The sequence below is a fragment of the Hyperolius riggenbachi genome, chromosome 2, assembly GCF_040937935.1.
Source record: "Hyperolius riggenbachi isolate aHypRig1 chromosome 2, aHypRig1.pri, whole genome shotgun sequence".
Classification (NCBI taxonomy): domain Eukaryota; kingdom Metazoa; phylum Chordata; class Amphibia; order Anura; family Hyperoliidae; genus Hyperolius; species Hyperolius riggenbachi.
The window spans coordinates 26,619,500-26,646,686 of NC_090647.1; the positions used below are offsets into that span (position 1 = coordinate 26,619,500).

Genomic DNA, 27,187 nt, shown 5'->3' on the forward strand with positions numbered 1-27,187 from the left:
GCGCGCTGCAGACACCACATTTTTCGGCGCGGCACCCCCTATTTTTCGGCGCGGTGCGCTACGCGCACAGCAGCTGCGACCCCCCCAATTCCCCCCATCCCAGGTTGAGCCTACAAAAATCTGGTCACTGTAGTTTAACCGACTTGAGGCTTCTTCCAGCCCCCTGTAGCAGTGCTGGAGTAAGTGGGTGGCGGCAGGAGTGGGATGCTCCAGGTGTCACCATGGCAGGGGGTGACACTAGCGATCTCCTGCAGAATATTGGGAGCGAAAGCAAGCCATGCCTATAACTCACCTGCTCCCCCACCATAGTCCAGAGATGTCTGACCTCTAGTCACCACTCAGCTTTCCCCCTAGTGCTCCTAGTGCACTAATACATGAGGAAGACCTGCCGCTAGGGGGAGAGAGGACAGGAGGACACACCGGTGGAAGAGGTGAGATAATGGCATGGCTTGCTTCTGCTTGCAATACTCTGCAGTAGTTAGTGTTAGGTGAAGGTGGGCTCCGGGCAGAGTCTAAGGCATAGGTGGGGTAAGGGTACTTCAATCAGCAAATGCATCAGATTATGCATTGCCGATTGAGGTACCTCCACCCCACCTGTGCGTTAAACTCTGCTCACCTTCACCTAACACTAGCTGGGGCCCCCACATATGCCTAACCCCATACCTACGCCTAACACTAACCCCCACCACATACGCCTAACGCTAACCTCCCTTATACCTACGCCTAACACTAACCTCTCCAATACCTACCCGTAACCAGAGCAGTTTAGTGGCTTGCTTAGCATGCTGCAATCACTGGGGGGGTGTCATTTAATACCTAGCACCGGGTGTCAAATCCCCTAGGTTTGCCACTGCCCTGTAGTCCTTCTAGTCCCTAGCTGTCACCCTGTGTGTTGTACTGGCCACACACGTTTTCTTGATTGCGCTCCTGGCGTTCCTCACATGCACAGTTCATAAACCTTGTGACTGCACCGTTGCAGAATGCTCCTGGCCACAGAAGTGCAATCACGGAGGCATGTAGCCTGGGCCGGGCAATGCGCAGTGGTCAGCAACTGGCTCGAGCTGACAGCGGCATAACGGAGCGGACTGGGAGGACAGCAACGGACTGACTACAGGAGGCTGGAAGAAGGGCCAGGTAAGTTAAACTGAACTTCTCTCCTTCACTTGAGATTTCCAATTGGGCATACATGTCAAACTCCAGCCTGCGGGCCAAATCTGGCCCTCAGAGCCATTCAATTTGGCCTCCAAATGGTTTCCCCACTTTGCATTATGTTTGGCCCACTCTAGACCACCAGGGAAGCTATATTGGATGCAGAGCCTTAAATCACCAGGGAAGCTATATTGTGTGCAAAGTCCTAGATCACCAGGGAAAGCATATGGGGGAGATAAGGGAACAGCACAAAATACTAGGGAACTGCATAGGGGAGGGTGGGGACCACTAGACACCAGGGAAATCTTTAAAAGGAAGGAAAGGAAGACCACTAGATACCAGGGAACTGTATTGGGGGTTGGAGGGGGGCCATTACACACCAGGGAACTTTATAAGGGAGTAAGATGGCCAGTAGACACTGAGGTTGGCCCACGACTAGGTTCCAGCGTTCCATTTTGGTCCACTTTGTATTTAAGTACAGCTTTAGGGGGTTCTCAAACTTTTTTGCAACCTCAAGAATTTATGTTATGCTTACAGTTTTATTCTTTATTCCTTATGATGTATTTGCATCCTTAAACTCGTGAGACCTCGCCTAACTCCCAGAAGTGTCTCCAACAGAAATACACCACCTGACATCACTCGAAAGGCAATTAAAATTCAATTATTCCAAATGAACTGATCTGGAGGCATCATCTATGCCACAACAAAGAGAGTATAAATGTCATGATAAAATCACAGCCCACCGCACAGCTCTGAGAATGTACAACGCTCCTCACTATCAGCCTACGTCTCTCGCTTCGGGGATCAGCAGGTAATCTCCTTATTGAGCACCTCGTGGCGTGGTTTATATCAACTTAAAGCAACCAGAGATGAGCCAAAACTTTGTGTTTTCATAATCATGACATGAAATTTGCAATTACGACACAAAATTGTAATTCATAATCATAAAAAATCGTATTTCGGAATTTCAGATTTTTGTGTTGTAATGTTGTGTTAAATCATATCTTCGTGTTTCATTCATAATTGTACAGTAATTATGAAAATTACATAAAATGTAAATCGTAATTTCTTGTTTTACTCAAAATTACAGGTAACACAAAATCGTAATTTTGTGTTCAACACGGAAATTCGTTCCGAAAGCGATCGTAATTAGAGAAACTATTGTAATTATGGAAAATGTGTGCATAGTCGTAATTACACAAAATTTCATGTTATTTTTTTTATTACAATTTTTCCATTTTGATCATAATTGTAATTACGAAAATTACACCAAATTTTGTGAAATCGTTACTACACATTACAATAATCAATGAAAGCAACCCTAAAATAAATGTTCCCTCAGCTGGTCTAATTTCTGTCATTTTCTCCATATCAAAAGAATGTTGTCTTACAGAGTTCCCAATCACTTCCCGATGAGCAAGAAACACTAGGATTTTGTAATAAATCTAAACATAAAAGCCGCTTGCTAAAAACTGGTATTATTTAGCATGAATAGCAGCAATGTATCAGTAATACACAGCGTCATCTCACTCTTGATAGACTAAATGGTTTAAAGAGGCGCCCTGGTGGTATATAAAAGTGTTTAAAAGCAGTTTTAAAACCGATAAAGGTTTGAGGTTGCTTACCTCAAGGACGACAAATCTTTGTAGGGACAAAAGATTTTATTGGTAGCACAGGCAACGCGTTTCACGGGTCTGAGCCCGCTTCCTCAGGCCAATAGCAGTGCCAGGCCAATTGAAATAGCAAGCTAAGGGAGCCTCCCTTAGCTTGCTATTTCAATTGGCCTGGCACTGCTATTGGCCTGAGGAAGCGGGCTCAGACCCGTGAAACGCGTTGCCTGTGCTACCAATAAAATCTTTTGTCCCTACAAAGATTTGTCGTCCTTGAGGTAAGCAACCTCAAACCTTTATCGGTTTTAAAACTGCTTTTAAACACTTTTATATACCACCAGGGCGCCTCTTTAAACCATTTAGTGCACCCCTAACCCCCATACAATACCCGTGTGAGGGGTGGAGGCAGAACATACATTGTTTACACCACGGTGGACATCTGCCTCCCTTCTTTTTTCCAAGGAGAGCGACCGCATCCAGGTCCTTAGTGACCTCCCCGAGACGAGTCGGGTTAATTGTCTCCACCTGCTTCCTGTGGTCGGTTGCCCCTCTGCAACCCACTCTTGTGAGTAGATTCTTATCTTCTACATTGACAATTTTGACTAAACATATTACACTATTGGGCTCCCGTGTTTTTGTTTCCTGTGTCTTTTTCCCAGAAGGTGTCCTGACACCAATCATCCACTATCAATCTTGATAGAGCTGCATGGTATACTGTCTGTGTAACGTGGAGCTGGTAATTCTAAAAAGGACTTTGCAAGCAAAGCTGATGTTTTTGAAGCACACCTAAATGGGAGCAAAATAGAATTTTACTTACCTGGGGCTTTTTCTAGCACCCTGTAGTTTTTCAGGTCCCTCGTGCCCTCTTTGTTGTGTAGCTGCCCCTCTGAAAGACCTGCCAATTGTACTCCAGATGCGGCTACTGCGCATGCACCGTCTCATCCTCTTCAATTGCACTCCCATCGCCAGATGTATTCTGCGCATACGTAGTGCAATTATTTTGAGAAACACGCATGCGCAGAATGTTCATGGTGACAGGAATGTGTCCGAGAAGGAACGCGGATGAGATCGTAGTTCCAGTTGCTGATCTGAGATCTTTCAAAAGGGGGCAACAGCCCAGCAGAGGGGACCCGGAGGGACACCCAGAGACCTAAAAGAATATGGGGTGCTGGAAGAAACCTCAGGTAGGTAAAAGTGTATTTTTATTCCAGTTCAGGCATAATAACCTTTAAAGAAAAAAACATTTCTTTGTGACAACTTATAGTACTGAGATTCTGCAGAGTGGTTACTTCCTGGTATCCTGGGAGCACAGTAAGGGTTAGCATCCTGTATTTGCATATTAGCTCAGAATCCTGCAGAGTCCTCCAAGAGCTGACAGCTCAAATTACACTGGCTCATTACTTGCTGAGAAGGGAGAATCAGACAGGCTGTTCTCTATAAACAGAGGGTGGATCTCTCTGTTTTCCTACTCTCCTGTGCAAGAGTTTAGGTCCACTTTAATTTTTTAACTATCTCCACCCAAAGTGCAGTGCTCTGTGGTACCTAACTTTAACCTCCACCCAAAGTACAGCCCTTCAGTTTAGGGACAGACGCTTTACATTGAATACGTTTAATTTCTGAAGTGGTTCTTCACATCAGCTTGTCGGGAGTTGCTGACTAAATCCAATATAAGGAGATCTCATGCCAAGCATAATAAAGGTGGCTGCACACACCATACAATTTTTTAAAATGTCTTTTCAATTCAAGGATTACAATTATTATTATTATTATTTTTTTGATTGATTGTAACATTTGACATATCTGACCAATGTACCACACACATGTGTTCAATTTTGCCCCAATTATGAAATAAAAAATGATTGAAAACTCCAAGTAAATTGTTTGGGTGTATATATTAAGAAATTGGCAATCTACCACACACCATTCAATTTTCATAAAAAATTGTTTGCTCGAATATAAAAAAAAGCTTTAGATTTTTTACGGAAATCCAATTGCTTATATTGAATTGCCCAAAATTGGATCATTTTATTGTGTCCTGTGTGGCCACCTTAATAGAGACTGTATGATTTGCTGAAACCTTGAGCAGAGTATCGTGTTACAGGATCAGGCTCCTAGCTCCCCTTATCTCCTTTCAGAATGATCAGATTTGATTGCAAGGACAGGCTGTGTGGATAAATGTCCCAATTTCCCCTTAGCCTTATTACAGAACACGTTGTGCGGCTTCTGTGCGGTGAAATACGCTCTGCGCAGCTTTGTAATATGAAGCAACAAGCACCTGGCCTAGATGAAGAGTGTAATATCAGGGAGTACAGAAACCCATTTCTCCTCAGTGAGGGATGGGACATCCTTCCCGCCAGGTCTGCTCTCTGCAATAGCGCGTTTTATTTTCACGAATTTACGGACTGAGGTGTGACTATAAAGCTTGGACAATGGTTTCCACGAAATATTTCTATTTGTAGTGGCGTAGCTAAGGAGCTGTGGGCCCCGATGCAAGTTTTACATTGGGGCCCCCCAAGCACTCTATACATAACAATTGATACGGCGCACCAAAACCTGCCAATGGCAACTACAGTGTCAGAGGTGCAAGAAGGGGATGGGGAACAGTTTGTTAGCCACCCTGGTGTTCTATTAAATGCGCCAGGGTGGCGGCACCGGCGCAGCACTATTTTTTGTGGGGTTTTATGTAAATCATGTAGCTAGCCTAGCGCTAGCTACATGATTCACCACTCCCTGCGGCGTGCCTCCCACCCTTCCGATCACCGCCGGCACGTCTTCCCATAAGGAAATCCCGTTCTGAACGGGATTTCCTTTTGGGCTTCCCCCGTCACCATGGCGACGATCGTGATGACGTCGTGATGTCATTGGGAGCTCCGATCCACCCCTCAGTGCTGCCTGGCACTGATTGGCCAGGCTGCGCATGGAGTTTCGGGGGCCCTATAATGCGTCAGGTAGCGGCGCATCAGCGGCGAGCGGTGTAAACACGCAGCAAGCAAAGTGCTTGCTGTGTGTTTTAAAAAAAAATGTCAAAATCGGCCCAGTGGGGCCTGAGCGGCACTCTCCGGCGGTAATGGACGAGCTGAGCTCGTCATTACCGCCAAGGAGGATAATGATTACTACTATTCAAATTATCTATAGAAGTGATTATTATGAGCACAGGACCAATAGAGAGCTTATACTGGGGATGAGGGAGGGCACTATGGGGCCCCTCTGACTCAAGGGCTCTGATGCGGTCAGCCTTTAAGGCTCCAGCACACTATTGGATTTTCTACTAGATCAGATGAGCAATCGATAATTGCTCAATACTGTTCAGTTACCTGGATTACTGTTGATCAGGATTCAGCAAAAGTCCGACTAGTGGTGCTCAGCAGAGCTCGAATATTCGAGTAGCTCGAATATTCGAGCTCTTTTTCAGCTATTCGAGCTCGGTATTCGAGCTCCGAATAGCTGTAGCTATTCGAATGGGCTATTCGAGAACACTCGAATAGCCCATTCACTATTCGAGCTATTCGAGCAAACCGGCGCTATTCGAGCTCGGTACCGAGCTCGAATAGCGTCATAGCCCAGATTGATGTGCTTAGAGCCAATCAGAGGGCTCCCAGGCCCTCTGACGGCAGCCAATCACAGAGGGGGACCCTGGCCAGCCCCTACCCTATAAATAGCGGCCGCCATGTTCGGGTTTTCCATGCTTGCCTGAGACTTGTACAGAGAGAGATCTGCTCCTTTGTGCTTTGGCTTAGCAAGAGCTCTATTGTGTTCATTTACCTAGCGTTTTTGCTCACCTACACCTGCCATATACACCTGTATTGTTGTTATTTAGATAGACATTGTATTTTAGTTAGTAGCTTGTGTGTTACATTAGAGACAGGCAGCTGCTGCAAGCTTACAGGTTTAGGCCTCAGGGGGGCCTTGCCTCTGTGGGCAGCTGTCCTCTGTTTATTTCTCTCATCATCTATACCAGTATTTCTGCTGTCCTTTACTAATAGTATTGTAGTTATACTGTACTAGGAGTAGGACACTCACTGACTGTCACTGTTTATAGGCTACTAGCTAGCTCCTGCGTGTGTGCACTCACTCACTGTCTGTGTGTACACACACTCTATTTCCTTCTGATTACTGATTGATTATTGTTAGTTGTACTTACTTACTACTTACTCTTACTGTACCCGTAGGGACACTCACTGTCACTGTTCATATAGGCTACTAGCTCCTGCGTGTGCGCACTCACTGTCTGAGTGTACACACACAACACACACTCTATTTCCTTCTGATCGCTGATTGATTATTGTAATTAGTTAGTTCTACTTACTGTTACTACTTACTCTTACTGTACTAGGAGTCTAGGACACTCAGTCACTGTGTTCATAGGCTACTAGCTCCTGCGTGCGTGCACTCACTGTCTGAGTGTACACACACCCACACTCCATTTCCTTCTGATCGCTGATTGATTATTGTTATTAGTTAGTTCTACTTACTGTTACTACTTACTTACTCTTACTGTACTAGGAGTCTAGGACACTCAGTCACTGTGTCCATAGGCTACTAGCTCCTGCGTGCGTGCACTCACTGTCTGAGTGTACACACACCACCCACACTCCATTTCCTTCTGATCGCTGATTGATTATTGTTATTAGTTAGTTCTACTACTTACTGTTACTACTTACTGTACTAGGAGTCTAGGACACTCAGTCACTGTGTCCATAGGCTACTAGCTCCTGCGTGCGTGCACTCACTGTCTGAGTGTACACACACCACCCACACTCCATTTCCTTCTGATCGCTGATTGATTATTGTTATTAGTTAGTTCTACTACTTACTGTTACTACTTACTTACTCTTACTGTACTAGGAGTCTAGGACACCCAGTCACTGTGTCCATAGGCTACTAGCTCCTGCGTGCGTGCACTCACTGTCTGAGTGTACACACACCACCCACACTCCATTTCCTTCTGATCGCTGATTGATTATTGTTATTAGTTAGTTCTACTTACTGTTACTACTTACTTACTCTTACTGTACTAGGAGTCTAGGACACTCAGTCACTGTGTCCATAGGCTACTAGCTCCTGCGTGCGTGCACTCACTGTCTGAGTGTACACACACCACCCACACTCCATTTCCTTCTGATCGCTGATTGATTATTGTTATTAGTTAGTTCTACTACTTACTGTTACTACTTACTGTACTAGGAGTCTAGGACACTCAGTCACTGTGTCCATAGGCTACTAGCTCCTGCGTGCGTGCACTCACTGTCTGAGTGTACACACACCACCCACACTCCATTTCCTTCTGATCGCTGATTGATTATTGTTATTAGTTAGTTCTACTACTTACTGTTACTACTTACTTACTCTTACTGTACTAGGAGTCTAGGACACCCAGTCACTGTGTCCATAGGCTACTAGCTCCTGCGTGCGTGCACTCACTGTCTGAGTGTACACACACCACCCACACTCCATTTCCTTCTGATCGCTGATTGATTATTGTTATTAGTTAGTTCTACTTACTGTTACTACTTACTTACTCTTACTGTACTAGGAGTCTAGGACACTCAGTCACTGTGTCCATAGGCTACTAGCTCCTGCGTGCGTGCACTCACTGTCTGAGTGTACACACACCACCCACACTCCATTTCCTTCTGATCGCTGATTGATTATTGTTATTAGTTAGTTCTACTACTTACTGTTACTACTTACTGTACTAGGAGTCTAGGACACTCAGTCACTGTGTCCATAGGCTACTAGCTCCTGCGTGCGTGCACTCACTGTCTGAGTGTACACACACCACCCACACTCCATTTCCTTCTGATCGCTGATTGATTATTGTTATTAGTTAGTTCTACTACTTACTGTTACTACTTACTTACTCTTACTGTACTAGGAGTCTAGGACACCCAGTCACTGTGTCCATAGGCTACTAGCTCCTGCGTGCGTGCACTCACTGTCTGAGTGTACACACACCACCCACACTCCATTTCCTTCTGATCGCTGATTGATTATTGTTATTAGTTAGTTCTACTTACTGTTACTACTTACTTACTCTTACTGTACTAGGAGTCTAGGACACTCAGTCACTGTGTCCATAGGCTACTAGCTCCTGCGTGCGTGCACTCACTGTCTGAGTGTACACACACACCACCCACACTCCATTTCCTTCTGATCGCTGATTGATTATTGTTATTAGTTAGTTCTACTTACTGTTACTACTTACTTACTCTTACCGTACTAGGAGTCTAGGACACTCAGTCACTGTGTCCATAGGCTACTAGCTCCTGCGTGCGTGCACTCACTGTCTGAGTGTACACACACTAAATTTACTTGTGATTACTACTACTGATTATTGTAACTGCTAGTTGTACTTCCTGACTGTTAATACTTACTTACTGTACTAGGGGACACTCACTCAGTCACCTCACCAACCAACCCACTCCATTAAAGTACCCCACTTTTCACCCGCCCTTTTACAAAACTTTTGTCTATACGCCCAAAACATTGAAGATGTCTGGAAGTGGCAGCCAGCGCGGTTTGGGCAAGGGGAAGGGCAGCAAGGGAATCAGGAAGAGAGGGAGCAGCATTGTGGCAAGCCGCGGCCGCGGGCGCGCCACCATGCACAGTTCCGCAGCAGCAGCAGCAGCGTCAGTGGCTAACATTCCTCCCATAGCCACTGGCCGTGGACGCCTTGGGCGCCGCCCAGGAGGAGCATCTGCAACTCACGCTGCAGAGACACAGCAGCAGCAGCGTGTAGCACCTGCTCCCATTTTCCTCCAGCCGGGTCGGAAACGTCCCATTGAGGAAAAGGATGCAGACACTGTGGTGCAACTCATGACGGAGGATGAGCAGCCCGCCATCAGCTCTGCATCCGAGGCCTCCACCCTCACCACCACCACCACCACCACCCCTGTTCGCAGCAGCCGCCCAGCAGGGTCTGGGGAGGAGGCCAGTTCACCGTCAGTCGCCGACCTCTCATTCAGCACTCTTTTGACCCCAGGCATGATGAGTCAATTGAATGCTGTTGTTGGCGATTTGGAGGAGGAGATGCTGATGGGCACTTTGGGGGAGGAGGGATTGGACAGCAAGACTGTGGCGACAGTCAAGCGTCCCATCCATGCATCAGCAGAGGAGTTTGGGGGGTCATCATCAGAGCAGGACATGTTTCAGGAGGGGCATGATGATGATGACCCGGTGACAGACAGAGACTGGGTGCCAACACATCCAGAGGATGTCGTCCTCAGCAGCTCTGAGGAGGAGGAGGAGGATGCGGTTGTGGGCCTTGCAAGGAGGCGCATCATTGCAAGCATTGGCAGCGTCCCACAGCCTGCTGGTGTCTCAGGCTCAGCAGCAGCAGCAGCAGCATCAGCCAGTACCACCACCAGCCGCACCCAAGACCCCCCCCCCCCCCCCAACCACCACAGGGAAACAGGCAGCAGCGCTTCCATGCCGTAGGGGGATGTTTTTGTCACCAATCTGGCGGTTTTTCACCATGCCCACAGTGTACAGCAAGTACGCCACTTGCAACCACTGTCAGCGGAAGTTGAGCAGAGGTGCAGACCCCTTGAAGTTCAGCACCAGCTCGCTGATCAACCACCTTTCTGCGAAACACTTCCACCAGCATGAGGAGTTCCAGAGGCTGAAGGCATCTGGTGCTGGCAGTGGCACCAATCCCATCACTGCACAGCCTTCAGCAGCAGCAGCAGCAACAGCAGCCACCCGCCCTCCTGCTCCTCCAGCAGCACCAGCAGGAGTGCGGAAACGCCCTGCTCCTCCCCCCTCTGCAACTCCTGCCGCCGACACTGAGGCCTGTTCTGGCAGCCAGTCCTCAGTGGCCTCCTCTGCTCCGTCTGCTGATTCCCGTGCCAGCAAAAAGGCACGCCAGAGCCTTTTGAGCGAGTCCTTCCAGGGGGTGGTTAGGGCTCTGCCTCCCAGCAGCCGTCGCGTGCGGCAGCTGAACGGCTTGCTGGCACGGGCCATGTGCTCCCAACTCCTGCCGTACACGCTCGTGCAGGAGGGGAGCGACATGCGGGCGCTGCTTGCTTGTGCAGCCCCAGACTGGCAGCTCCCCAGCAGACACTTCTTCGCCCGCAAGGCCATTCCTGCACTGCACCGCTTTGTGATGGCCAATGTGGAGCGAGGGCTGGAGCACGCGGTTGGTGAAAGGGTCCACGTCACCATGGACTCCTGGAGCAGCCGCTTCGGGACAGGCCGCTACCTGTCCTTCACTGTCCACTGGGTCAGCTTGGTGGAAGGGGGTGAGGATGGGAGAGCAGCAGCGGGCACAGCAGCAGCAGCAACACAGTGGGTGGTGCCACCCCGCAGGGTCAGGGGAACTGCAGCGGGTTCCTCCGATCCTCTGCCATCCTCCGCCACACCTGGCCAAACCCCCCGCCTCAGCAGCAGTGTGAAGGCCCGCCACTGCCAAGCGCTGCTGCACTTGGTCAGCCTTGGCAAGACCAAGCTGACGGCAGCCCACGTGTTGGCCAAACTCCAGGAGCAGGAGCGGATTTGGCTGACCCCCAGAGGCCTCAGAGTCGGAGAGGTGGTGTCCGACAATGGGGCCAATCTGGTTGCTGCCATAGACAGGGGAAACCTGACCCACATCCCCTGTCTTGCCCACGTGCTGAACCTGGTGGTGCAGAAGTTCCTGCGCACCTACCAGGGGATGGACGAGCTGCTGGAAACGGCAAGGAACGTTGTGCGTCACTTCCGGCGCTCGGCTGCAGCCTGTGCGAGCCTGGAAGACGTGCAAAAGGAGCTGGATCTGCCACGCCATCGGCTGATCATTGACGTTCCGACTCGCTGGAACTCCACCCTGGCGATGTTGGAGCGTCTGGTTGAACAGAAGCACGCTGTCAACCACTACCTTGCCCTGGCCACTGTTTCCGCAGCTCAGAGAAGGGACAAGACCAGCAACATCCCGTCCATCGTCCCCGATGATGACTGGAGGCACATGCAGCAGGTGTGCTTAGTGCTGGCTCCCTTCCTGCAGGCCACAAACATGGTGAGCAGGGACCATGCTATGGTCTGCGAGTGGGTGCCCCTGGTTTCTCTGCTGAACAGGGCACTCGATGCTTTGCTGGCACAGGGAGCGGCAGCCTTGGACCAGCAGGAGCGGCAAGCAGCTGCACAGTCCACCTCTGAGGGGGAGGAGGAGGAGGACTTGGTGGAGGTCCCTGACCTGGCTGCTGATGAGGGGGATCAGCGCAGTGCAGCTGAGTTGGTGCGGGGGTGGAGAGAGGATGAGGCAGCAGAGGAGGAGGATGAGGAGGACAGCACTGACGTCGATGTGCCAGCAGACGTGGCCCGCCTCTTCCCAATGGCAGCGCACATGCTGACGTGCCTGCGCAGGGACCCCAGGGTGATCCAGATGAAGCAGAGGGAGGACATCTGGATCAGCATGATGTTGGACCCACGCCTCAAGGGGAAGTTGAGCCAGTTCCTGCCGCCTGCAGGAGGAGACCCAGCGCAACAAATAAGGAGCTTGCAGCAGGCCCTTGTTGAGCGCTTGGAGGAAGCCTTCCCCCAGCCTTCCACCCCCACTGTCCAGCAGCCAGCACAGAGGCAGCAGCAGGTGCCTGCATCCAGCAGCAGCAAGCGCCCCACAGACCTGCTGTCTCTCAGCCACGAGCTCTACAGGACTGTAGAGGCTCCGGCAGCAGTGACTAGAGAGGAGATGCATGCAGCAGCATCCTCCTCCGGTCACAGCCAGCGCCTGACCCGCATGGTGGCTGACTACATGGGGTCCTACAGCGGGCTTGACAGCGATGCCCCTGTTGATCCCATGGAGTATTGGGTCAAGCGCATGGAGATCTGGAGCGAGCTGGCGCAGTACGCCCTGGAAGTGCTGTCCTGCCCCCCTTCCAGCGTGCTGTCCGAGCGCTGCTTCAGTGCAGCTGGTGGCGTGGTCACCGAGAAACGCTCACGTCTGTCTCACAAGTCTGTGGACAGACTGACGTTTCTCAAGATGAACCAGGCGTGGGTGGAAGGCGAGTTCCTGGCCCCTGTTGTCGGCGAGAGGGGGACATGAACTGGCTGCCGGAACTTAGTACCATCGTTAATGTGCCTTACCACCCTTTACCACCTCCTGGCTCCTGCTCACTAAGCCAGCCTGGTTCACTTTGACTATTACGTCGCCTGCAGCCACACATTTCACACCTACAGTGGGCTGCTGCTGTGTACTGCCCTTCTGCTGTCTGTCTGTGTTTCCCACTGCCAGGGTACACAGAATTACCGTCTGCTGCCACTCTGCCACCAGCTATTACGTCACAACAATAGCTGCTCACACTGCTCCTCCATTCCTCCTGCTGCTGCTGTCTGTCTGTGTTTCCCACTGCCAGGGTACACAGAATTACCTTCTGCTGCCACTCTGCCACCAGCTATTACGTCAAAACAATAGCTATATTGGTTGTAAAACCAAAACCAAAAAAAACCAATAAAAAAAAAAAAAGGTTTAATTTTTCTGAGGTGCCCGGGTTGAAAACTGTGTTGTCCCAGTTGTGTATTGGACACAATGTGGGCTGCACGACCGCTGTCTGGGACCTCCTGTTGTGTTTATTTACAGCCCTGGTATCACCGCTAGGTACCAGGGCTATTATGTCACGCTGCCTACCTGCTGCCACACTCACACTGCTCCTCCATTCCTCCTGCTGCTGCTGTCTGTCTGTGTTTCCCACTGCCAGGGTACACAGAATTACCGTCTGCTGCCACTCTGCCACCAGCTATTACGTCACAACAATAGCTGCTCACACTGCTCCTCCATTCCTCCTGCTGCTGCTGTCTGTCTGTGTTTCCCACTGCCAGGGTACACAGAATTACCTTCTGCTGCCACTCTGCCACCAGCTATTACGTCAAAACAATAGCTATATTGGTTGTAAAACCAAAACCAAAAAAAACCAATAAAAAAAAAAAAAGGTTTAATTTTTCTGAGGTGCCCGGGTTGAAAACTGTGTTGTCCCAGTTGTGTATTGGACACAATGTGGGCTGCACGACCGCTGTCTGGGACCTCCTGTTGTGTTTATTTACAGCCCTGGTATCACCGCTAGGTACCAGGGCTATTATGTCACGCTGCCTACCTGCTGCCACACTCACACTGCTCCTCCATTCCTCCTGCTGCTGCTGTCTGTCTGTGTTTCCCACTGCCAGGGTACACAGAATTACCGTCTGCTGCCACTCTGCCACCAGCTATTACGTCACAACAATAGCTGCTCACACTGCTCCTCCATTCCTCCTGCTGCTGCTGTCTGTCTGTGTTTCCCACTGCCAGGGTACACAGAATTACCTTCTGCTGCCACTCTGCCACCAGCTATTACGTCAAAACAATAGCTATATTGGTTGTAAAACCAAAACCAAAAAAAACCAATAAAAAAAAAAAAAGGTTTAATTTTTCTGAGGTGCCCGGGTTGAAAACTGTGTTGTCCCAGTTGTGTATTGGACACAATGTGGGCTGCACGACCGCTGTCTGGGACCTCCTGTTGTGTTTATTTACAGCCCTGGTATCACCGCTAGGTACCAGGGCTATTATGTCACGGCGAGCTGCCTGCCTCATTGACTGCCTGCTGCCACACACTCATCCTCCTCCTCCTGCTGCTGAATTTACCTCCTGCTGTCTTTGTGTTTCCACTGCCAGGGAGCACATACAATGGCGCTTCCAACATGCGTGCGCCCACCAGCTATTTGTTACGCTCAAAAATAGCTGCATTTCTTTAAAAAAAAATTTGAAAAGAGAAATACGTGAAGAAGAAGAAGAAGACGATATTGAAAAAGAAGGAGAAGGAGAAGATGAAGAAGAAGATGAAGAAGAAGATGAAGAAGAAGAAGATGAAGATGAAGAAGATGAAGATGAAGAAGAAGAAGAAGATGAAGAAGAAGAAGATGAAGAAGAAGATGAAGAAGATGAAGATGAAGAAGAAGAAGATGATGAAGAAGATGAAGAAGAAGAAGAAGAAGATGAAGAAGAAGAAGATGAAGAAGAAGAAGATGAAGAAGAAGATGAAGAAGATGAAGAAGAAGATGAAGAAGATGAAGATGAAGAAGAAGAAGAAGATGATGAAGAAGATGAAGAAGAAGAAGAAGAAGATGAAGAAGATGAAGAAGAAGAAGAAGAAGATGAAGAAGAAGAAGAAGAAGATGAAGAAGATGAAGAAGATGAAGAAGATGAAGAAGAAGATGAAGATGAAGAAGATGAAGATGAAGAAGATGAAGATGAAGAAGATGAAGAAGATGAAGAAGAAGAAGAAGATGAAGAAGAAGAAGAAGAAGATGAAGAAGAAGATGAAGAAGATGAAGATGAAGAAGAAGAAGAAGATGATGAAGAAGAAGAAGAAGAAGAAGAAGAAGATCTAGAAGAAGATTAAGAAAGATAAAGAAGAAGAAGAACAAGTATATACAGTAACACTACACTACTGAACCAAATTAAGGACACAACTTCTCTTTCCACATTTTTTTTTAAAGGAACATCCCCACATAATCACTTGCTGTTGTTACTTGGAAAAAAAGATGTTTCTTGCATCATTCACCCTCAAAACAAGTGTTGGAAGCTATTTTGGGCCAATTCGAATAGTCAGCTCGAATAGTGAGCTCGAATACCGACTCGAATAGTGAGCTCGAAGTCCGAGGTCGAATCGAATAGTAAAAAATATTCGACTCGAATATTCGACTGACCTCGAATAATTTACTATTCGAATTCGACCAAATTCGAATTTTTAAAAGGGGTATTTGAGCACCACTGAGTCCGACCATAATTGATAGAACTAAACAACTTCACAGCTAGCTTTCCACTGCTCAGTACAATATTAAAGCGGACTATAATCCTGAATTTCAACTTTACTCTAAAACATTATTTACAGCATATTATATGCAACCAGCATTTTTTTTTACTAGACCAGCATTGGAAGGGTTACACACAGAGCTTTAAAGTTCCGTGGAGAGAAATGAAGACGCATCCGAAGTTTAGATAGATACATTTAAGTAAACACAATGGGCTTGATTCACAAAAGAGTGCTAACTGTTAGCACGGCCGTTTTCGCGCGAATTTTGGCATTGCGCGCGCTCGTGAATTTTCGCGCGAAACTATAGCGTTTTCGCTCGCAAACGCGAATTTTCCCGCGAAATCGATATCGAGCGCGCGTAATGCGAAAATTTGCGCGAAAACGGCCGTGCTAACAGTTAGCACTCTTTTGTGAATCAAGCCCAATGTAACAAGTGGTGAATGTTACACACTCTTTGGCTGTCCTCCAGCTCCTGCACAGTCAGAGAGAATGAGTCACATTCCTCACTTGTTACATTGTGTTTACTTAAATGTATCTATCTAAACTTTGGCTGTTGCAGCTTTTCTCTCCACGGAACTTTAAAGCTCTGTATGTAACCCTTCCAATGCTGGTCTAGTAAAAAAAAAATGCTGGTTGCATATAATATGCTGTAAATAATGTTTTAGAGCAAAGTTGAAATGCAGGGTTATATTCTGCTCTAAGCTGTATGGGGCCTCATCAAACACATACATAGAAAAAGAATACTGATATTGGCACTGGGGATAGCCACTAGTAAAAATTGGCAAATTTACCGATAATCTAATATTTGGCTCTAGCTATTTCTGAAAAGTAAAAGATCGGTCATTTTTACCCATGTTTACGATGGCCTAACCTGCCCTATTCTCATTTTTCCTCTCCCTCTAACAATGCCTAACCCTATCCTACCCCCTGCGTCACAATCTTCGCCAATTTACGCGCTGCCTTTGCCCCTAAATTTGCCCTTCACCAATATCTGCACCACCTAATTTTCATCATTTTCGGGTGCTGGCCTGGGCCCTTTCCAATCAAGCTCTTGCAAACCCTCAGACAGGACAAAAAACAGTCTTTTTTGATGGATACATTAAGAAATTCAGTTGAGAAGGGCATTCTTTTTTAATCGATTTTCATTCAATTTGACGCTGTTATTGAGCCAAACACTAACATCTAATCTAATCTATAAAAATTATTGAATATCGCGGTAAGCTATAATAATAGAACGGTAAGCTTCAAATAGATGCAGCGCCATGTCAGGTCATAAGTGGTATTAGTAGCCAACTAGGGCTCCACAATGACAGCACAGGTTTGACCGTGGTAACCCCTGGATTGTGAATAGTTAAATGCTCCTATGCCAGGTCCTCGATTTGGGTTTAGTGACCTTGATCAAGTGACACTTCTGATCATGTGACACTTGACAAAATCCTGGGTGGGGAAGCTGCAAATGTAAGAGTGAAATTGCTGTGGAGGTCCATGACCTATGCCAACACCACCTATTTAACCACATTTTCCACCACTACAGTATATCTACGTCATCTGTGACTTTATCTAAGTCACGAAGATGCAGATATACGTCTTGTACCTTCAGCACAGCTGTGCACGGTTGGCCATTGCTCCTGTGCACACTTCCAGCCCTATATGCTGCAGCACTAACTGGTGAAAGGGAATATATGTTTCCTGAACCAATAATATTGATTTTTACCATTAAAATACTTTTATTTTTTTAGTTTATAGTGAAAAACACACACGGTAGCATTATTTTGTGATAAACAGTAGAAATAGCCAAACAAAATTTGTGTTTATCTACAAAAGCACTTTTTATTTTTAAACTGGAATTGGTAAAACTGAGAAATAAGATGTGTTTTCAATTTTTCCCCTCTTTTTCTCTTTAAAATGCATAGAAAACAAAATTGTTTGGGGGGAAAATGCCATACAATAAAAGCATAGTTAGTCTTAAAAAAAACAATATATATTTCATTTAGGTGTCATAAGTAGGGATACAGTTATTGCTGATTTAATAGGGATATAGCTAATATGTCAATACTGCTCTGGTCCATAAGGGGGAAACAAGGTCTGGCTGCAAAGTGGTTAAACACATAAGAGTTCATTCGTTCATTCATTCAAGAGAAGACTACTTATACTTGCAATCCTTTCATCTCCAGGAAGGCAAATTGAAACTAAGAGCGACCATGGTGAACACATCATTTTCTCAACCTCCTTTCCTCACACTTAACTTTGGGGACATGGATGAAATAAGGTATGTCTACAGTGTTCTAACTCTACTTGGTTTCCTAGTCATTGTGCTCTCCAACTGCGCCGTCATCTCAACCATCATCTTACACAAGAGTCTTCACGAGCCCATGTACTTATTCATATCTTCACTGTGCTTGAATGGACTCTACGGGAGCAGTGCATTCTTCCCCAATCTCTTCATTGATCTGCTCAGCAAAGTTCCAACTATTTCCTACATAGGTTGTGTCACCCAGGTCTTCTGCATTCACACATACATGGGCTGTGAGTTGACCATTTTAGCTGTGATGGCTTATGACCGATACTTGTGCATCTGCGACCCTTTAAGATATAACAGTCTGATGACCTTGATGATGGTCTTCAAGCTGATCGTAGGGGCCTGGGTGTTGGGCATCACCTTATTCACTATTCACTTCACACTAACACTCAGGCTTCCATTGTGTGGTGACACCATATTGAAGATCTACTGTGACAACTGGTCTGTAGTAAGGCTCTCCTGCATTGACACGACTGTGAACAACATTTTTGGGCTGTTCATCACAGCAGTCATAGTTGGCCTGATGCCAGTGCTCATCTTCATCTCCTACGTTAAGATTCTAAAGGTGTGCATTCAATCATCAAAGGACTTTAGGACCAAAGCCCTTCAGACCTGCACTCCACACCTTGTCACCATTACCAATTTTGCCATCAATGTGCTTTTTGAGATTCTTCTACATCGCTTCACTCCAACCAACCTGCCTTATGAAGTCAGGACGGTTATGTCACTGCAGTTCCTTGTGGTTCCACCAATTCTGAACCCACTCATCTATGGCCTTAAAACCAAGGAGATACGTGTGAGGATGACTCAGCTTGTTTGCCCTAAATTAACAGCCAGGAAAACTGACCCATGGGTGTCATAAACTGACACGGAAAATGTGTATAAAGTGTGCCTAAAAGGTTTTCTTTTTTGTGCTCTCTTGTCTCAATGTCCCCTTTGAAGAAACGTTACCTAACTTCCATTAAACCATAATCTCATTACCGTATATACTCGCATATAAGCCGACCCGCATATAAGCCGACCCCCCAACTTTTACCTGAAAAACCAGGGAAAAATGATTGACCCCCATATAAGCCGGGGGTAGGAAATGCTGGCTGCCTTATTTCCCTAGTGTGTCCCAGTATAGCTAGTAAAGTGCCCAGTATGGGTAGGTAGTGCCCCAGTATAGCTAGTATAGTGCCCAGTATAGCTAGTATAGTGCTCAGTATAGCCAGTATAGTGCCCAGTATCGCTAGTATAGTGCCCAGTATAGCCAGTATAGTGCCCAGTATCATTAGTATAGTGCCCCAGTTTAGCTAGTATAGTGCTCAGTATAGCTAGTATAGTGCTCAGTATAGCTAGTATAGTGCTCAGTATAGCTAGTATAGTGCTCAGTATTGCTAGTATAGTGCTCAGTATAGCTAGTAAAGTGCCCCAGTTTAGCTAGTATAGTGCCCCAGTTTAGCTAGTATAGTGCTCAGTATAGCTAGTATAGTGCTCAGTATAGCTAGTAAAGTGCCCCAGTTTAGCTAGTATAGTGCCCCAGTTTAGCTAGTATAGTGCTCAGTATAGCTAGTATAGTGCTCAGTATAGCTAGTATAGCGCCCCAGTTTAGCTAGTATAGTGCTCAGTATAGTTAGTATAGTGCTCAGTATAGCTAGTATAGTGCTCAGTATAGCTAGTATAGTGCTCAGTATAGCTAGTAAAGTGCCCCAGTTTAGCTAGTATATTGCCCCAGTTTAGCTAGTATAGTGCTCAGTATAGCTAGTATAGTGCTCAGTATAGCTAGTAAAGTGCCCCAGTTTAGCTAGTATAGTGCCCCAGTTTAGCTAGTATAGTGCCCCAGTTTAGCTAGTATAGTGCCCCAGTTTAGCTAGTATAGTGCTCAGTATAGCTAGTATAGCGCTCAGTATAGCTAGTATAGTGCTCAGTATAGCTAGTATAGTGCCCAGTATAGCTAGTATAGTGCTCAGTATAGCTAGTAAAGTGCCCTAGTTTAGCTAGCATAGTACTCAGTATAGCCAGTATAGCGATCCCCCCTCCCCCCCGCCCCCTCCGCGGCCGCCGCTGCTATTACCTGTTCAGCCGGCGGCCGCTTCCTCTACTCCGGGTGCCTCTCGCTCTGCTCTCCATGTCTCCATCACGCGTAGTGTATCCCAGCAGCGCGCCCGGCGCTGCTGCTGTGACGAGGCAGGAGAGAGCGGATCCCCTGGTAACGGCTTCATCGCCGTTACCAGGGGAACTGCTCTCTCCTGCCTTGTCACAGCAGCAGCGCCGGGCGCGCTGCTGTGATACACGAATACGCGTGATGGAGACATGGAGAGCAGAGCGAGAGGCAACCGGAGTAGAGGAAGCGGCCGCCGGCTGAACAGGTAATAGCAGCGGCGGCCGCGGAGGGAGGGAGCGGGCTGGCGGGGGGCGCCGCGGATCACCACCACCACCCAAGACCACCCAAGACTCCCATACAAGCCGACCCCCGAACTTTTGGCCCCCTTTTTGGGGGTCAAAAAGTCGGCTTGTATGCGAGTATATACGGTAAATGTAAGGAATGCCCACCCTTGATCCTTGATGTGTGAAATGACTTATCCTTTTACTCTGGTCCCCAATTTCTGTCTTGGTGACAAATGTTATTAAAAATCACTTTATTTTTGGCCTTGGTGCCAACTTTTTCAGGGATAGAAATCAGAAAGCGAGGGGAAATCTACCAACATGATCAACAACTGCAAACAAATCAAGTAAACCCACACACACACAACAGTAGATAATCTTGGGCCCTGATCCAATCCGCTTTTTCTCCTAGGAGATAATTGTTCTTCTTCTGCTTAAAATAACTTCTCAGCAATCTGCAATTGAAAATGTACCAAAAACTAAGTGAAAAATACTGTCAAAACTATGCAGAAAATGTTCCTGCTTGCTGATGGCTTAAAAAGCATTTTATTGAAGAGGTGTGAAAATTTCACCCAGGAGAAAAGTTAGAAGGAAAAATCAAGTGGCCCCTTTTTTGGGTGGTATTTTCACACCTTACCAAACAAAAAAAATACTCACCTAAGGAGAGGGAAGGTTTTGGGGAAGCGGGAAAAAAGGGTGCAGGCAGCTAGTGGACAAAAAGGGCGCCGCCATTCACTCTCATAATAAATAATGTTTAATGGGCGCCGAGCAGGAAAAAAGGGCGCCAGAGTTAAATAAAGTTTACAAACGGCGCCCGGAGATTTTTAATGATTTATAACTGTGCTTGTGGTGATTTAAGTTTATAAAATGCACCCGTGCCGAATAACGTTTATAAAAATACTAAACATATTTATCTTATTTAACTAATTAAAACATTATTTAAAGTTTTATCCCTTACTGTTTGTAAAACATTATTATTCACAAAATAAAGCGATCAGAACGTAACGTAAATTGCAATATATTTTTTGCAGCCACAATTAGTAAAATATTATTATCCACATAATAAAGCGATCAGTAAGGGGGATGGTTAGGGTTAGGCACCACCAGGGGGGTCTTAGGTTTAGGCACCACCAGGGTGGTCTTAGGTTTAGGCACCACCAGGGGGGTCTTAGGCTTAGGCACCACCAGGGGGGTCTTAGGTTTAGGCACCACCAGGGGGGTCTTAGGTTTAGGCACCACCAGGGGGGTCTTAGGTTTAGGCACCACCAGGGGGGTCTTAGGTTTAGGCACCACCAGGGGGGTCTTAGGTTTAGGCACCAGCAGTGGGGTCTTAGGTTTAGGCACCACCAGGGGGGGTCTTAGGTTTAGGCATCACCAGGGGGGTCTTAGGTTTAGGCACCACCAGGGGGGTATTAGGTTTAGGCACCACCAGGGGGGTCTAGGGGTTAGGGATAGGTACAGGGAGGGTTCTGTGTGAGAGTAGGCCTAGGTATAGTTTTAGTAAAATTTTAGTAATACTTACTAATGTTTTACAACACTTATTACGAACGTATTTATATTTATATCATCGTTATAAAGAATATTTTAAGATTTTATTATAAGAACAAATCATAAATGAAGGTTATTCACAATAATATACAATTATAACAATTAAACATATATTATGGTTTCTTAAATGAACGTAATTATAAGTTTAACTTTTGAAACAGGGAAGATTAACGTTTTCACAATTGCCGATTTCATAAACATAATTTAGTGATTTATAATTTTGTTAAACATTATTTGTAAACGAAATATAGCACACTATTTTTATAAACGCTATTAATGATTAATTATTAATTAGCGTTTACACCCCGCGCCCTTTTTGTCCGGGCGCCCTTTTTGTACGTACGCAGGTTTTGGGGGAAGCAGGAGATTTGGGCGCATGAGACAAGTGGACAAAAAGGGCGCCCCATTCACTCCCATTATAAATATCGTTTAATGGGCGCCGAACAGGGAAAAAAAGGCGCCGGAGATTATTAACGTTTTAACAAACGGCGCCCGGAGATTTTTAAGGATTTATAACTATGTTTGTGATGATTTAACTTTACAAAATGAGCCAGTGACGAATAACGTTTATAAAGATACTAAATCACTATTTCTAAAACATTTATAAAACATTATTATCCACCCAAAAAAAATATTTACATTTTTTTATTTACATTTTCTATTTATTAATCTCTGTAAAACATTATTATCCATAGGGGGTCTTAGGTTTAGGCACCACCAGGGGGGTCTTAGGTTTAGGCACCAACTGGGGGGTCTTAGGTTTAGGCACCACCAGGGGGGTCTTAGGTTTAGGCACCAACTGGGGGGTCTTAGGTTTAGGCACCACCAGGGGGGTCTTAGGTTTAGGCACCAACAGGGGGGTCTTAGGTTTAGGCACCAACAGGGGGGTCTTAGGTTTAGGCACCAACAGGGGGGTCTTAGGTTTAGGCACCACCAGGGGGGTCTTAGGTTTAGGCACCAACTGGGGGGTCTTAGGTTTAGGCACCACCAGGGGGGTCTTAGGTTTAGGCACCAACAGGGGGGTCTTAGGTTTAGGCACCAACAGGGGGGTCTTAGGTTTAGGCACCAACAGGGGGTCTAGGGGTTAGGGATAGGTACAGGGAGGGTTTTTAATAAACGAAAATATAAGTTTCACTTTACAAACAGGGAAGATTAACGTTTTAAGAATTGCCGATCTCATACACATTATTTAGTGATTTATAAATTCTTAAAACACTATTTGTAAACGAAATTCTACACAATATTTCTATAAACGATAATACTGTTTATCGTTTACACCACGCGCCCTTTTTTCCCGATGCCCTTTTTTGATGTACGCGGTTTTGGGCCCTATAGAGCCTTCCTGTTCCTCCTACAGTGTCCTCGTTCAAGTTCTGGATCCCCATAAGCAGTCTCCGACTGATCGGCCGGAGACTGCTCACTTCCGCCACTGTGGGAGGCTGTGGCACACATTCTCGCGCACGCGTGCATGCGCAGTATGCATCGGCTTGTCTTCAGGAGCACTTGGCTACCAAAGATTTCCGAGTCCTCCCACAGTGGTGGAAGTGAGCAGTCTCTGATCAATCGGTCATAAACTGCTAACGGGGGATCCAGCGCTGGAACGAGGACACCGTAGGAGGAACGGGAAGGCTCTATAGGACCCCTTTCCTTAGGTGAGTATCTTTTTTTTTTTGTTTTATTTTCGCTTCAGGCTTACTTTAAGCCACCAGCAAGCAAGAAAATGCTCAGATGAATTCTGACAGTATTTTTTCGGCTTCTTTTTGGTACCTTTTTAGTTGCAGAGTGCTGAAAAGTTATGTTAAACAGAAGATGAAAAATGATGTCCTAGGAGAAAACTTAGAAGAAAAAGTGAATAGAATAAGGGCCAATAACTTTTCTCTCTGTTATACTAAATGTGCACATATTTTATGTGTTTGCTGATGTTCAATTCTTAAAGGATACCCGAGCTGACATGTGACATGATGAGATAGACATGGGTATGTACAGTGCCAAGCACATAAATAACTAGGCTGTGTTCCTTTTTTTCTTTCTCTGCCTGAAAGAGTTAAATATCAGGTATGTAAGTGGCTGACTCAGTCCTGACTCAGACAGGAAGTGACTACAGTGTGACCCTCACTGATAAGACATTCAAACTATAAAACACTTTCCTAGCAGAAAATGGCTTCTGAGAGCAGGAAAGAGATAAAAAGGGACCATAGGTCATAGATTTTAGCTCTGGCATACTTCAATGAATGTGTCATTGAGCAAAAACAATAAAACAGTTAAAACTTAAAAAGTAGATTTAAACACAAAATAAAACCGTTGAATATCTTAAAAAGTCATTTTTAAGGTAAGGAAAATAGATACAATCATTTATTTTATTAGTTTATTTTTGCTTGAGGTGTCCTTTAAGCCTGGGGAGGAAAACCAGTTTTACTTACCTGGGACTTCTACCGGCCCCCTGCAGTCATCCTGTGCCCGCGCCAGTGCTAAATGAGCCTTGAAACCCCCGCCGCAGCTTAGTTTCGGCAACTGGCTCTGTTGCTAGCCACTGTGCCTGCGCGGCCCTGGCCGTGCGCCACATTGACTGCACCCCTGTGGCCGGGAGCGTCCTGCGCAGGCTCAGTACGAGAAAATCTCTACTGCCCCTGAGCAGGACACTCCCAGACACGGGAACTTGATCGATGAAGCACACGGCCACGAAACCGAAACTAAGCTGCGGCGGGGGTCCAGAGGCTTGTTTAGTACAGGCGCGGGCACAGGTCAACTACAGGGGGCCGGTAGAAGCACCAGCCTCCCTAGGCTTAAGTTTCAATTTAAACATGTTTTCTGGGCCCAAAATGATTTTTTTCCCCAACTGATACAAGCAGTCATCTAGAAATATTGTTGATCCTCAATCGATCTTCAGCTCTTTCCGGGGCTGATAATTTAAAGCTTTGTGTAACGATGGGTGTCAACACGCAGAGAGAATCTGATTATTAGTGATCTGCAGAATCACCAGTAATGCAGATATACACCAGATTATGGATGATCTGCAGTATCACCAATAATCCAGGTATGTCTAACCTCTGGACACCTGAGATATGAGTGTGTAGATGTAACAGTAGCACTTTGAGTGATAACCACCAGAGGAACTGGCGGTAAGAAGAGGTAGGAGGGAATTCACCCCAGACTGTGGGTGAATCCCTACAGGGTAAGGCTCCCTAGGAGAGGGACCTTTACCTGGTTGCAGGATGCCCTGCTGCTAATTAGAACAAGCTTGCCCTTACTAGATGTGAGATCCTAGCTCTCAACACCCTAGTGGCGGGCTAAGATAATAAAGTACACAAGGCTAGTCTTGGGTGTGAGATCCGTATTCACAACACCCTGGAACTAGTCTAACACATAACATAGAATAATACAGTATCCTAGGCTTGGGTGTGAGGTCCGTAGTCACAACACCCTGGAACTAGTCTAGAGCATAACATAGCATAGACAGTAACCTAGGCTTGGGTGTGAGGTCCGTAGTCACAACACCCTGGAACTAGTCTAGAGCATAACATAGCATAGACAGTATCCTAGGCTTGGGTGTGAGGTCCGTAGTCACAACACCCTGGAACTAGTCTAGAGCATAACATAGCATAGACAGTATCCTAGGCTTGGGTGTGAGGTCCGTAGTCACAACACCCTGGAACTAGTCTAAAGCATAACATAGAGACAGTAATCTAGCTCAGTGTGAATTCCCAGGTCCTTCCTGGTTCTAACACACTGTAGGATCTGACTAAGGTCTGTGTGCTAACACATGAAGCATTCGCAACGGCAGACAACGTGAGACTGAGGGACGAGTGTTTATATAGTGCAGCGCTGATCAGCACCGCCCAGTCCCTTCCAGCCAATCTGCATCTGCCCCGGGATCAGCTGACCCGCGCCGTCAGCTGATCCCCTACTGTTTCCCATAAAGCTTCTGTCTCTCCGCGCGCGCGCGTGTATTCCTCAGCCTATGTGCACAGGAAGGCTGAACAGCATCAGACACATGTCGCCGCACGTAGACCGCCGGACTGGACGTGGAAGTAGCCGCCATGCCGTCAGGGCACGCGGCGGCTATTCCGCAATCCTTCACAGTACCCTACCCCCCCCGCCGGGCTGGACGGGGAAGTAGCCGCCACGCCGTCAGGGCACGCGGCGGCCATTCCGCAATCCTTCACAGTACCCTACCCCGCCCCGAAACCCCCCCCCCCCGGACACTTCCCACCAGGCTTCCCAGGATGTAAGTCATGGAACTCTTTCCTCAACTCCTCTGCGTGTATGCGGCATTCTGGTACCCAAGTTCCATCCTCCACACCATAACCTTTCCAGTGTACCAAATACATGCCCATAAGGTGACAGAATGCCCTCCAGAATCTAGAAACGAACTGGACTCCCCTATCTGACACCACATTCTCCGGAATGCCATGCAGCCGGAAAATGTGCAGGATGAAGAGGTTAGCCAGCTCTTGGGCGGAGGGGAGTCCTTTCAGAGGGATAAAATGGGCCATCTTGCTGAATCTGTCTACTACCACCCAGATGACAGTCATGACTTCAGACCTGGGGAGTTCACCCACAAAATCCATGGACAGATGGGTCCATGGTTCACTTGGAACCGGCAAGGGCTGCAAAGTTCCCACCGGAGCCTGTCAGGAAGGTTTGCTCCTGGCACACACAGCACACTCTCTCACAAACTCCTTACAATCTGTGGCCAGGGATGGCCACCAAGCACACCTGGCAAGGAGATCCTGTGTCCTGGTGGCTCCTGGATGACCAGCATTCTTATGGGAGTGGAACAGCTGTAAGAGCTGTAGACGAAAAGGCAGGGGCACAAACAACACTCCCTCAGGCTTTCCTTCTGGGACATCCTGCTGATATGGGGCCAGGGTGGCAGCAAAATCCTTCCAGGTTTCTGTGGCTGCCAAAATCACCCTCCGAGGCAGAATAGTCATGGGTGCCGAGGGCTGGGCCGTCTCGGGCTCGAAACACCTGGACAAGGCATCAGCCTGAACGTTTTTACTGCCAGGAGTGTACGTAATTATAAAACTGAATCTGGAAAAGAACAGTGACCACCGGGCCTGTCGGGGACTGAGTCTCTTAGCATTGTCTATGTACTCCAAGTTTTTATGATCTGTGTAAACTGTAATAACATGTTCTGCTCCCTCTAACCAATGTCGCCATTCCTGAAAGGCTAACTTGATGGCCAGGAGTTCTCGGTTGCCTATATCGTAGTTTCTCTCCGCTGGGGAAAACCTACGAGAGAAATAGGCGCATGGATGAAGTTTACCCTGCAAACCGGAACGCTGAGACAGCAAAGCCCCCACCCCCACCTCAGAGGCATCAACCTCTACTATGAACGGGAAGGTGACATCAACGTGTCTCAGGATAGGAGCAGAACAGAACAGTTTCTTTAGGGTCTCAAAGGCCGTAAGAGCTTCCTCGGACCAGTGGTGAGTATCAGCCCCTTTTTTGGTAAG

The 27,187-nt window shown here is 46.9% G+C and overlaps 2 protein-coding genes across 2 annotated transcripts in view; both read left to right on the forward strand.

The window, feature by feature from the left end:
- The first annotated feature begins 1,030 nt into the window (after positions 1-1,030).
- The window catches only part of LOC137542902 (E3 ubiquitin-protein ligase TRIM11-like), a 50,070-nt gene continuing 23,913 nt past the window's right edge, over positions 1,031-27,187 (forward strand). The window contains exons 1-3 of the mRNA XM_068264641.1: positions 1,031-1,134; positions 1,768-1,960; positions 17,689-17,783. Coding sequence (XP_068120742.1) covers positions 17,716-17,783 — 68 coding nt within the window. The 5' untranslated portion in view covers positions 1,031-1,134; positions 1,768-1,960; positions 17,689-17,715. The remainder of the gene's footprint in view (positions 1,135-1,767; positions 1,961-17,688; positions 17,784-27,187) is intronic.
- LOC137547468 (olfactory receptor 52D1-like) lies at positions 17,809-18,675 on the forward strand (the record flags this gene model as incomplete). Its single annotated transcript, XM_068271065.1, has 1 exon — positions 17,809-18,675. A coding segment is annotated over one exon (867 nt), but the record flags the coding sequence as incomplete, so codon positions are not given.